General features: G+C 42.9%; 1 protein-coding gene across 4 annotated transcripts in view; it reads right to left on the bottom strand.

The window, feature by feature from the left end:
- ERC2 (ELKS/RAB6-interacting/CAST family member 2) overlaps nucleotides 1-14,194 on the bottom strand; it is a 2,191,867-nt gene that overhangs the window by 500,659 nt on the left and 1,677,014 nt on the right. For all 4 annotated transcript variants that reach the window (XM_086939131.1, XM_086939132.1, XM_086939133.1 and 1 more), the window contains one exon: nucleotides 6,598-6,745. In XM_086939131.1, coding sequence (XP_086795257.1) covers nucleotides 6,598-6,745 — 148 coding nt within the window. The remainder of the gene's footprint in view (nucleotides 1-6,597; nucleotides 6,746-14,194) is intronic.

The following is a 14,194-nucleotide window of genomic DNA, read 5'->3' as shown; positions in this document are numbered from 1 at the left end:
TAAAGAGCACGTTCAATTGCATACATAGTAACACAATTTCTTTGAGCAATCTCAGAATCCATTTGCATCGTGCTGCCTGACTATTGATACACTTGACCACGGTCATGTTATCAGACCAGAAAACAACAGAGTGATCCCGGAACCCTTCGGGCCATGTTTTTAGGGCCACCAGAATGGGGAATAGTTCAAGAAAAGCAATGTTACTCGTCAGCCCACACTCGTGCCACCATGACGGCCACTTTTGAGCCGACCAGTGGTTACCAAATATGGCGCCAAAGCCTATACTCCCCGCCGAATCCGTCCACAGCCCCAACTCCTCGGAGGACACCGCCGGCTTGTTCCAGACAATCCGACCATTGAAATCCGCCAGGAATGCCAACCAAATGCGCATGTCCTGGCGAATCTCTGCCGAGAGCCTCGTGCGGTGGTGTCCCTCTTTAAGACCGACCATGGCTTGTGCAATCGAGCGGGAAAAAGGGCGGGCCATTGGCATAACTCTAAGAGCAAAATTCAACTGACCCACAGTTTGCTGCAATTGATGCAAGTTCACCTTGGTCTCCCGAATACATGTGTCCAGCGAGGCCCTGAATTTCATTACCTTTTCTTTGGGCAACCGGAAGCAACCCTCTTCGGAATCGAGCTCTATTCGGAGAAACTCGAGCAAAGTAGATGGCCCCACAGTCTTACCTGGCGCCAATGGCACACCGAAACGATTCATCAGATTACAAAATTCTTTTAAGGCCTGTGCACATTCCGGATCCCCGGCAGCCCCCAGGAACAGAAAATTGTCAAGATAATGCATAACATGCTGAAACCCCGTCATTCTTGTGAAAACCCATTGCAGAAAACAACTGAATTTCTCAAAATAAGCACAAGATATGGAGCATCCCATCGGCATACATTTATCCATGTAATAGCGACCCTGAAACATAAAACCCAGGAGACGCTGATCGTCTGGGTGTACCGGGAGCAACCGGAACGCTGACTCGATGTCTGATTTGGCCATCAGCGCTCCGGGCCCCAGGCGATTCAACATGGCGACGGCCTCATCAAAAGATGCGTACCGCACCGAACACACCTTCGGGTCTATCGCATCGTTTACTGAAAGACCTCTCGGGGCTGACAAGTTATGTATTAATCTACACTCACCCGGGTCCTTCTTGGGGACCACTCCCAAGGGGGAACAAACAAAGGTAACAACTGGTGGCATGTCGAAAGGTCCGGCAACCCGACCCCGGGCCACCTCTTTCCCAATTTTTGCCTGTACCACCGCCGTATTCTGCAGGACCGACAGTTGGTTCCTACAATGTGCCTTACCCTGAAAATTCCCCACTGGGATGCGGAAACCATACGAAAACCTGTCTCGCAATACCCCAGCGGAGACGTGATCCGGGTATTCATTGAGCCAAGGGATCATTGCCATGGTATCAACCGGCGTAGATAAAGGCGCCCCTCGGACTATTTCAGACCTGTTTGGCGCTTCCCCTACCACCGTTATCACCCGTTTTGGCTCTGCACATGGACTCAGGATGAGAGGACTGCCCACACCCCCCACAGTCGTTTCTAAACTTGCATGACCCCTGGGGCCTTGTACATTTCCCCCAATTAAAATTCCAGCAGATCCCTTTTTTGCCTGTGTTGCCACTCGACCTTGAGTGATGCTCGTTACTTGCACCCGCCCGAAAGGGCACCCCAGATGAATGGCGGGAAAATTCACCCCCGTTCCCCCCCGACAAAGGTGCCTTTAACATGCCCGATTTCTCCATCTTTTGCCAAGAAATGGAGTCGTAACAATCCCACGTCAGAGCTGTGTCGTACTCCTTGGCCTTCCGAAAAACATTATCATAACAAAACCACTGATTGCCCTCATATGACTGAGAGTACTCCATAATACGTGTCTGATACACGGGCAACTCGGCCAACAATGCAGGCCTTCGTTCCCCCATAATTGAAGTGAATATACCAAACGCTCTGCCCCAGTTACCTATGTTCTCATCGACCTTAAAGGCGGCCATCTTGGCGCGCCACACACTCGGATGCAGAAACTCTTTTTGACCCTTCACATGCTCGATCTCGTAATGATCAGTTAGCAAAGAAAACATGTTTACATACTTATCAGCCCAAATCTTTTCCTTGACCTCAATCGGAATATGCTGGGCCACTTTCTCCCTTCGTGAGGGTACAGACCCCTCCCCCACAATCGGCAGTGGCCGCTTACCTAAATTAGAAGCTGTAGCCGTAGTCGCTGCCGAACTCGTGCCCGTTGCGGTTTCACCCACTGGAGCCTGTGGGGGAACAGAAGAACATGGTGCCTTTGCAGCCTCTCTTGATTGCCGCAACTGCCTCATTACTGCCCTGGCGTCATCTGCCGTGGTGCCCTCACTATCTTTCCCCAACCACGCTGCCAGCTGTGCAGCCAACTCTGGAGGCATATCCTCCCCGTTCACAGGGGTGACTACGACAGGAATTGGTTGCCCCTCCTTTGGAACCGGGATCGGCTCCTCAATCGGTGTATTGGGAAGCGCCGGTGGCTCCTCGGGAACCGGGGCCTCTCCCCCAGTTGCCCCCCTCTTGGACCTTTTGACTCTCCCGTTGGGGAGTACTCCCGGCAATGCTGGTCCGACGACTCGCTTAGGGCCCCCTACACCGTTCATTGCCGCCATCTGCTTCTTCATCACGGCCATGTCTTTTACGAGCATGCGGAGCATCTGATCAGTACCGACCCGCTTTCTGGCCTTCTTGCCCGGCATTCTCCAACGATGATGTCTGAAAGAACAAAGACAAAATTACAACGCTCAAAATTGGCTCTTCGTTCCGTCTCGAGCTCACATGCAGCGGGGAGGTGCAGCTTCAGAGCACAGGAACAAGAGGATGCTACCTTGGCTTGTCGCTCCTTATATCCTTCTTCAGGGTGGGCGTGAACCCGCCTCCGCCCGCCTCCGGGGGCGTGGCTGGCGGCTTCGGTGTCTAGGACAACCCACTCTAGGGCGGGAAAAAGCGCGCCCCGGCTACGCCGCTTCGGGCATACCAGCCGAGGCTCGCCTCCCGCCCAAGATGGCTTCCCGGGGGGATCGGGGTACTCCACCATACGTTCGGGGGGACCGATTGGTCGCCCCTTTCCAAAAGTGTGCTTTGGATTGGTTTAAGTGGCACCATAAACTTACTCCTTAATAGTGAACTGAGACATAATTGGCATGGAGTGTCAATATCTTAGGTTAATTTTGATATTTGATGTTAAAGTAAAAACAAATCCATTGTGTAACTTAAATATCAACTTAGATTAGAAAAACCCAACAGGCAATGTCTCGATAACCACTCTGGGTAGACTAACTGCGCAACAAAAAAGCAGCAACACCCTTTTATTATTTAAGAGCAATAATGGCCACAGAGCATACTGTAGTAGCTTACAGGACTTCAATATGTATTCAGTAAACTCATCTTATATAAAAAGAACAAAATGGAAGAATTAAAACTGCCAGTATCACAATTTTTACCCTCTAGTCTCTAGATAGATGCTACACCCATCAAGCAATATCATTAATTTAAAGGATAGGAACAATCTGTTTTAACAGTCCAAAAGTACAGAATCAAATCCATTTAGCCTTGTCCATTGACTTCCTTATTCAAAGAACTCACAAGGCCTATTGTAAAAGAGGCCCAAGAATAGTTACTACTTCATAGGTTACAAGTAAGGTTGTACGTATACTATTGGCATGTTTCAGATAACACAGAAAAAACGCTTATGTTCATACTATTACAATGGAAGCTGGATATGTCACAACATTGTTTGCCCTTTAGTTCCTGTATTCATTGTCTTGATATTCTATCCCATGCTCTGTCTAGGAGGAAGGTTTAGGAGAGAATGAGGATTTTATGTCATGGATGTAAGACACTGCTAGACCCTGTGAGATGGAAAATAAAGGTTTTGACTTTTCTGGAGAGTTGAGGATAAAAGGGTGACAGAGGTGGGAATAATTAGCATTTTTCTGGCAAGCAGTAGCATGGCAATAATTCAGTGTTTCACTCTGGGTTGTGCGTTTTGTAAGTGTTGTTATAATTTTAGGTATGGACTGCCTAGGAGTGCTTGATCATCTGCCTTTGGGAACATGCAGAATGCACCTCTGCTCTGAATTCACCCCCCCCTAGGACCAATGGTTATATGAGAACTTTGCATCTTTAAAAGTTTCATGTTTTCTTCATTCATCACCTACATTGACAGCTGTTATGGCATAAATGTACATCAGTAGACAATATATTATGAAGCTCTTAAAAGGTAGTTGAGGTATCTGCTCATGCCATCACATATTGGGTTGAGCGTACTATAATTACACTCTTTTTGTGTAAAAATGGTCAGTGCAACATTGCACTCCCAGCTTGGATTTTTGCATGCAGGACTTATCTTTATATACTTACCTTCACAATATTTCTGAAGTAAATATTTAGGCCACAATATTTTTGTAGAAACGTTTTTTTTCCTCTTGATATTCTGACATATACAAATATTTTTTTTTATTGCAGTCCATCTGTCATTTTGCTCAAGAATCTCTTGTATTTCCAAGTTAACAAGATTAAAGTGGACAGTGTGAGGGTCAGTTGGTCATCTAACAGAGTTTTTATGATCTACAGCATTTACTACCCTAGTAAGCACGTTTCTAAAAGCATCAACTGCATTTTCAAATACTTCGATTAGGATATACATGTAGAATTCCTATCATTTTGAACACTCTGATGAAGTTAGCAGCCTGTCTGTGCTCACCAATCAAAGTCTATGCACCCTCAGCCCCTATTGTGCTGTACAAACAGCACAGCTGTCCAAATCTTGTGGGGACTGGGCATCTAAAATGTTGGTCTCCAGCCCCAGGTAATAAAAAAATAAAGGTCACACACAGCTGAAAAATCGAGCCTGCAAATATCAGCCAACATTGAATCGGGTCATGTCAGACAAGTGCCATGCATACTGAGCGATGGCAGAAAGTGATTAGAAACTGGACTGTTCCACAAATGGACAGACGTATGGGGCACAGAAATTATTTGTCATAGGCAGCCGCAGTGTTTTACCATACTGATGAGGTACTTCTGGCTCCATTTGCCCCATCTAAACACAACCCCTTTGTCACAAAGGGGACATCTAATAACATTCTATTTCAATTCTGGAGTGTGGCAGACTCACATTTTATTGTTTTCTTCAGTTAGCAAAGGACAGAAATATAGTGTCCTGCATACAGGTTCACATTTCGTATTCTGTGTTTTTGCTTTGCCAGTATTCAACCCTCTCAGCCAAGCCCAAATAAAGCACTTGCTTGTCTCAAGTGCATCCATAATTATGATCCCAGGTCCAAAGCTGCAAAAATGTCCTTTCAACATTACCTCCCATTAGGCATAATCTATAGTTCAGCATATGGGCTGCACCTCATGTGCTTTGCTATCATGGCTCTATGATGCTACCCCAGGTCAGAGGCCCGTTGTTCTGCAGTGTTTGTGGAAAACACTTAAATAAAATAGATAACTGAACTGGATGCCTTTCTCCTTTCAGAATTCTTCACTTAAGGGTCTGGAAGAAGAATGAACTGAATAAACCAGTAAAATAAAAGGTACACATGGTTGTGACTTTTTCACTGGTAACAAGACCTCTATCTTCATCCAGAGAAGCCCTCTTGCATACATGTTTAGGTCAAGTCTATCAGACAGTGCAAGCTGTCTGGTTGCAAAATACATATTGTCATTATACCAAGGACTAAAGTGGGCTTAAGGTCTACGCATTGCTTCCCATTACTTGACCTTATTGCACTCTCATTCGCGTGCTTCTTATTTTATGGCCTGCCTTGTCCATCTTGTGTCTGTCCCTCCCCTGGATTGTGACATCCACTGATCACTGTTAGGAAACAATATTTTGTTTAATTTCTGCTTGTGTTTTTTACATTCCTCATTCGTGTACTTCTCTCACCCACCACATTCTTCAGGTTGCTCTCCCTCCCTTCTTTGGTGTTGTTTCCCTCTGCATCTGCCATCTTGTATTGGTAATTTTAATAAATTAAAGCAAATAGCGCCTGCATCATTTGGCTGGTGCAGGCATCCATTCTGAAGCATGCATATGTTGTATCAGTGGAATGACACGACAGTCATCTTGTTTTTTATGTTATATTCTGTTTTGTCCCTGCGCTGTACAGCACTTACAAAACAATTAACAAACTCAATTGGTGAAAAAAGGAAAGACCTGTTGGATTTGCCAATGCTTGCTTATATATTTCACTAACATGGATACAGGTCCAAGGACTACGTTGTAGATGACTGGCTACATAGAGCCTTTGTTCACACAGTTAAACTGTTGCTACAATGCAAAAAATACCCTGACATACTGCCATGCTTTTGTAAAAAGGATATCTGATTACATCAGCAATAAAATATATGTCTCCGTGTTTTACCACAAACATCTGCAGTTGAAACATCCATTCTTGCAAAGTTATGACAGATGTAAAACAAAGCATTTAATCACAATTTTACATTTAAAAACCTATGTAGATTTCTGTCATAGTAACTGTCTCTAAATACATTTTTCATAATTATTATGCATGCATACATTAAATGCAATTTCCCAACCTGTTGCTTTAATTTGTAGACCAATCGATCTCTATCTCGTTTTAAGGTCATTACTTCATCTTGCGTCTTTTTCTTCTTTGAGGAAGATAGTTCAAGCAAGGCAATCTTTGCATCTTTTTGACTAATATCAGCAAGTAATGCTTCTTGTCTGAAAAAATAAATAAATAGTTAAGTCACAAGCTCCTCCTTGTGATAGCTAATATGCAGTTGACAGCCTCACAATATAGTATCACTTGTGAAACAGCATATCCCCTACATTCAATCCTCAAACGTTACAGCCTCAAAAACATTTAGAGTTTTCTTATTAGAGGAAAATCTTTAAAAAGATAGCATGTGCCATTTTAAAAATAATCCTACTTCAGAGTCAAGATAGTGGTGGAGGTCAAGCAACGCAGGCAATAATATTAAAGATTGGTGAGCACACAATTTCTTACAGTTTTGCTCAATAAATGATTAATATAAGTACCATTTGGACATTGGTTGGTCAAAAATGTAGGGCCCGATTTACAGAATGAACTTAAGACTCAATCCTAAACTTACTACTATTTTGGTATTCACAGAATGCACTTACTACTTTTGGAATTCACAGAATGAACTTACTACTTTTGGTATTCACAGAAGTTAGGATTTTGTCTTAAGTTTGTTTTAAGACATACTTAAGACAAAATCCTAACTTCTGTGAATACCAAAAGTAGTAAGTTCATTCTGTGAATACCAAAAGTAGTAAGTGCATTCTGTGAGTACCAAAATAGTAGTACGTTTAGGATTGAGTCTTAAATTCATTCTGTGAATCGGGCCCGTAGTGATCAAAATCTGAATATGTCTTTTTCCACAAAACTTCCATTAGTCATATTAATTGATAGCCTTTCTTTTAGAAATGCTGATTATTGCTGGAACTGGAAAATGCTGGCCTATTCTGAAAAGACAATTACGGACATGCTGAGTAAACATAACTATGCCATCTTCAATGCTTTCAAACATTGAAGCCATCCAGATGGAAAACACAGAATTTGTGGTCAGGTTGGCTGCTAGTGATGGCCAATTAAGAAACCCAGGATCATTAGAGTGAACAACTTGAGGGAAAAGGATAATTTATTTTACAAAGCAGAACGTTGTGTACTAGATGGACATAACAGTGAGCCAAGCCACATGAAAGAAATGGGAGGAGGAGTTACAGAAGACACTGTTCGTAGCTCAGGTTTCTAAATTACAAATGCCCTTGATGTTTGCTCTAGTGAAATTCATTATAAACAGTATGGGAAGGTATTAGGTCCTATTGTGATACATAAAGCAAACAAATGCACTCAAGATCGGAATGAAGATTATCTTTGCCCTGTTCTCAGGAATAGTTATCCATTTCATTTCACCTAAATCGCTGTGTATCAGTGCAAATAAGATCCTAAACTTGTTTAGCCACTCATTCCTTATTGTGGTTTGTACTCAAAAAGCAAAGATCTTTTTTTAATCAAATGCATTCATTGGAGGGGTCTTTAGGCAAAATGTGTCTCACTAGCAAATGGGTTGCAACAGGGTGAAGTATACAGAAGATCCTCACGTTTGCATTCAATGGTTGGGCTTACTGATACAGGATAAAAAGCATTAAGACAGATTTTGGGTAGAATTATATCAGTAAGGATGAACTCTTTTTAGTTTCTTGTTTTAATGATTATTGGATTGTTTGCTATTCTGACAAAAGATTATTAATTTTAATATGAAGTTAAATTATTTACCTGAGTCCTCCTACTAAACTGAAGAATGACACACAAAATAAGTAACTGACTTCCACTAAATTAGACAAACATTAAAATAATAATGCCAAATATGCATGTTTCTCCCTCTACTGAGGTTAATAATATTTTTTTTATGGTGAGGGTGACAACTTTTTAATTGATATAGATTTGAATACAGCAGCAGATCACAAAATAAATTCCCATATGGGTTGTAGAATGGAAGGGTCAGGTTATCAGTTTTGGAATATTATAGAAGTTGATAATATTGAAAAAGTCTGATTTGCCTATAGACCTGAGAAGACTGATGTAAAATAGGATAAAAGAAGGAATAACATAATAATAAAACTCCTACCAGCTTATCGGTCACTTGCATAGAGGTAGAGGAATTTTGTGATTCTCTACTGCTTCAGTTGAGATTGTAAGCTTGTCAGGGGATAGAGCAGTCAATGGTGTTTGTTATCCTCTTGTTCTTTACAGGAAGACACGCCGAATTAAGCATGTTTCGGACTAAGGACAGGATAGAAAAGATGTATGTGCCTTTCATCAAAGGCACATTGATGATCTGTAGTGCTCAAAATGAGGTAGATGTAAAACGCTTGAAATTAACAATGCTATATTTGAGTCTTAGCATTTAGAGTTGCATTTAAGGAATATGGTGCAAAGTAAGATGTGGGAGCTAGGCAATATATCTTTATGACCCAGACAATACTTGTGTTACATACAATTAAAATCAAGGATCGGACAGTATTTTTGGAAATAGTGTCCAAAGGATACTTTAAAGTAAACAAATATGGATTTGCAAATGATTCAAACTCAGTGGCACCATCAGTTGAACTTTATGGCCTAAATAGGAGTCATTTGAATTCTACCCAAGAACCTGGAAGGGATTCCCACATTTTATCCCTGAAAACAAGATTTTGATTTTGATAGATGGAGTTAAATGTTTAACAGCACCATGTTCAAATGATATCCAGTTAGCAATATATAATATAAATTCAAATTTTGGGAACAAGTTCAATAGACCACTTTGGTTGCAAGTTACATTGTGGCAAAATACTCCATGCTCTTGAAAGCGTCATGTACTGAAACCAAAACCCTCAAAAGCAAGAGATCAGATCACTGGGATGCTCAATGCATTGCTCTAGTAGAATGCAGGGGCAAACTAATTTCCATGTATCTATTGAGATATCTTGAGGACTGGCTTAATAAGCATAACATTCTAACTTGTGAGCAAACAGTACTCAAACAGCTTAATGATTGATTACATTTGGGGCACAAGTATTGTACCATATGTTCATCACTAATTAGGAAGCCTTAGATGTTGTGAACCACAATTGAATTGGCAACATTTCAGTTGCTTGGGCATTGATCCATTTTCCATTGACTTGATGCAAATGTTGCATTCTTACACATTAGTTCATTTAAACTTTAACTTTAATAATAATATATTAATCAAAAAGCACTTGACCGGTAAAGGCCTGAAAACGGGAAGTGTATATGCACCAATTTTGTTCAATATGAACATAGCTGATATGCCAGGAGTATTGAACAATGTGGTCTGTTATACTCCTATTAGTTTGACCTTATAATTCATATTTATGGATATAGGTTATCTGCTGCTACCCAAGAGCTCTCCATCAGGTCTTAATGATACTCTTATATTAGGGTAGATTATTTATTGTATTAGAATGTGTACCTAATGGTTTTTGGGAAGTAGTTACAGATAAAGAAGTGCACAATTTGCATAGTTTGCTTTCGTGTAATTATGTGAAATATAACTCTGTCATTTTGCTCTATATTTTAGCTCAAAACACGACCTCGCATCAATTTTGATGCGAGGAGATATTTTTGCTATGAGTATGGGTGACCTCCTGTGGTAGTACTTCTTGTTTAGTCCTGAGAGTCTGGAGTAGGCAAGTGCACCTGGCTTACTACTAGCTTACTCCTGAAGTTCAGAAGTTCAAAGTAAGTCCAGAGTAATACAAAAGTATATCACCAAAAAATGTTTGTGACTCAGGAACATAGTGAACACTTTTTCTCATAGAGTTAGCCATAAATATTTTAAATTTAGATTACAACAAATTCTGATCAGGAATACTATAGAATAATTGAAAATTGAAAAAAATCAAAGACTTTAGCTTGACTGTTTAGCTAGGCTGCGCAGGTCAGATTGTAAAACCATGTTGCATATCTTCATAATATGTTACGGTTTACTAGAGTTAAGATGGCATCTTTTGAAGCCTGTGGTTTTAGGTGTTAGGGTGGTTCACTCTGTTTGTGCCTATTGAAACATGTAAATCATTACCTGTGAAGTAACTGGGTAGATATATTTGAGAAATATAAAAAATTACTTTTCTTCCTATATTCTATTATAAAGCGCTACCAGTTTTTAAATATGTTTTACATAGAATATTAACATCTGACTACGTTACCTGTATTCACTTTTGAGTGAATTTTAAAAGATTAGCTATAAATAAATATAATTAATATGGGGAAACAACAAACCCGATTTTCACGGAGGCCGGGCTGGCCACGGAACCACAGCTCCCAGACTGCCCCGCTCACCTGCTCATTGCGCCAGCGCCAGGAGGCAAATAAAAGAAGTTTGGTCCTCGCTGCAGGGGACCCGATTTTCATGGAGGCCGGGCTGGGCACAGAACCAAAGCCCTCAGACTGCCCCGCTCACATGTTCATTGCTCCAGCACCAGGAGGAGCATAAAAGAAGTCACAGGGCCCGCTGTGCGGGAAGTGCGCAGGCCTTCGCCGGGTGAAGCCGGGGCCAAGGGCATGCCCGTCCTTACCCTTTATTGCCAGGAAGATGCAGGGCAGGGCCACCCCCCTTGTGTTTGGCTTCCTGATGTTTTTTGAGGATCCAATGCAACTCCACGTGGTGCTGTAACTCTCCTGTTTGTGTGTCTGCTAGCCTAGGAACAGGTTCCTGTGGTCATCTTCCAACCTGCCACCCAGCATTGACTATTTGACACTGTGTGAGACTTTCGATCCCCCCTCGGCCAATTCAGCTGTCGATAATTGCCCTCTAAAGTTCCCCTAACAATGGTATCAGGAGACTGCCCTGGAAAAAGCCAACCACCCATACTGGCCCAGTACCCCAAAAAGGGACATCTCCTCTCATAAGTGCCCCTATTTACATCCTGCTGTTATCTCACACATACAAGCACCACCCAAACTTAATGTTACTCAAACTAACTATCTCCCTAATGCAATGGCAGAAAATAGCCCTTTCAAACACCCCGGCAAGTAGTAACATTTTGCAACAGGGGCTAGCACTGCCAAAACAAAGCAAGTTACAGTGAACACCATCAGTTCCCCAACCATCTTCCATCTGTCCGGAACATTTATAAGGTCAATGTCCCCAAACTTGGAGGGAGATTGGGGTATGAGGGGGAAATTGCATTGGTTAATAAAGCGATCCACTGGTTCCGTCATGTCAGGGGATGCCGCTTTGTGATTCACGATAATTAAACAACAAGGGTTGGTGATGGACAGAGTTTCTGAATTAAGCAGAATACTCTCACCCAGTCAAGAGATCAGGGCTAGATCCAACACCGTTTTTTAGCTCACTGCACCATCCCAGCTCAGAACCTGGCTATATGCAAATTAGTCTGTTCCTGTCCCAGTGCATGATGGGAACAGGGCAAACCAAACTACAAAGCCAATTCTTTCACTGGGAAGGAAACAAGCTTCCGGGGACCGGTTTCTGGCATAGCCGTCTTCCGCCCGGCTTGCTTGAATCCTGATGGTGCAATGAGCAAGGGACTCACATCTGAGTATACCCTTCCACGCTTATGGTGGACAAAATAATTAAACAACAAGGGGTGGTGATGGACAGAGTTTCTGAATTAAGCAGAATACTCTCACCCAGTCAGCAGATCAGGGCTAGATCCAACACCGTTTTTTAGCTCACTGCACCATCCCAGCTCAGAACCTGGCTATATGCAAATTAGTCTGTTCCTGTCCCAGTGCATGATGGGAACAGGGCAAACCAAACTACAAAGCCAATTCTTTCACTGGGAAGGAAATAAGCTTCCGGGGACCGGTTTCTGGCATTACAGCCGTCTTCGGCCCGGCTTGCTTGAATCCTGATGGTGCAATGAGCAAGGGACTCACATCTGAGTATACCCTTCCACGCTTATGGTGGACAAAATAATTAAACAACAAGGGGTGGTGATGGACAGAGTTTCTGAATTAAGCAGAATACTCTCACCCAGTCAAGAGATCAGGGCTAGATCCAACACCGTTTTTTAGCTCACTGCACCATCCCAGCTCAGAACCTGGCTATATGCAAATTAGTCTGTTCCTGTCCCAGTGCATGATGGGAACAGGGCAAACCAAACTACAAAGCCAATTCTTTCACTGGGAAGGAAACAAGCTTCCGGGGACCGGTTTCTGGCATTACAGCCGTCTTCGGCCCGGCTTGCTTGAATCCTGATGATGCAATGAGCAAGGGACTCACATCTGAGTATACCCTTCCACGCTTATGGTGGACAAAATAATTAAACAACAAGGGGTGGTGATTCACGATGACATCGTAAGGGCAAGAAGACGTCCATCTTTCAATCAGCCCTTTCATTGCATTAAATTAAGACTCAATGGGGTAGAGCTGGCCGCAAAGCTCCTGCCCTAGAATTCCAAACCTGCTCCCCTGATGCTTCTTTAATTCAATTTAAACGTTATATACTCCACATGCAGAGGTTTCCAACTAGAGACCAACAATTGACTTTTGGGGTAGCATTATCAGCATGCCAGGCCTCTCCCTACATATCCCATTAACACAACCACCAGGGCTAGTTCACTGGACTTACAGTGGTTGGCTCATATGAGGGGGGATGGAATACCGCAAGAAGCAGAAGAGGGCAGTCCATCGACTAACTTCAGAAGGTCGGAATTCAGCCCGAACACCAACCCTCAAGCATTGACTCAGGCTCCCATTAGCCAATGTCCTGCCAGCTCAAGAGCTGCATTGCTCTCCAGCCCAGAATCTAACCGACAGCTTAGAATAGTTTCTTGGAATGTGGCAGGGCTAAGTAGCAAAATGCCACTCCCTCACTGGAATAACTTAATTGAAGGATGCGTCATTTGCATCTTCCACGAGACCTAGAGCTTGGTCCCCTTATTTAAATCTGGTTATGCATGTTATTGTTCATCAGCATCCACTAGAGGGAGAGGGCGCCCAGCAGGGGGACAGATAAATTGGGTGGGGATCGCATTGGGATGTCGATGACCCTTCTTCCAAGTGCTAGCCCAGACACTTTGGGGATTCCTATTAAGTGCCCCTTGGGGGATAGTCTATTGATCTGTTTAAAATCTATGTGAGGGAGAGCAAAGGGGGGGAGACCTTTGCCAACACTCACGCAATTGGACGAGTGCCTAGACCGGTGCCCAACGTACTCAAGACTAATAGTAGCAGGAAACCTTAACACCACTTTCGAGCCCCTTGACAAACAGGATAAAACAGGCACATATGAAGACGACCTTAAATGTGCTGTCCCCTCCTTAGATCTCCCTCCAGTCAAAATATTGACTCTCCAAGTGAAAGCCCTAAATGTGGAATTTGGGCTAAGGGCTGTGAATGGAAGAACTACCTCTGACAGACTGGATGTGAGCACATTCAATAGGAATAGTGGCCCATCCAGCATTGACTACATCCTTCTTGAGGTGAGGCTCTGGCGAGGTGTGGTCGACATGAATGTGGGTGTCACAACCGACAGCGACCATAATCCTCTCTGTCTTAGCATGAAGCCCCTGTGGGATGTTCCTTCTAATTCCATGACAAGCCTACTTCTGAGCAATACTAAGGAGGTCTACTCATGTAACGATAGGATAACACTAAAATGGCGGAAGATATC

Source organism: Lissotriton vulgaris, chromosome 9 (genome assembly GCF_964263255.1).
Source record: "Lissotriton vulgaris chromosome 9, aLisVul1.2, whole genome shotgun sequence".
NCBI classification, from domain to species: Eukaryota; Metazoa; Chordata; class Amphibia; order Caudata; family Salamandridae; genus Lissotriton; species Lissotriton vulgaris.
The sequence above is the reverse complement of the archived record's forward strand: the minus strand, read 5'-3'. Positions and strand labels throughout refer to the sequence as shown.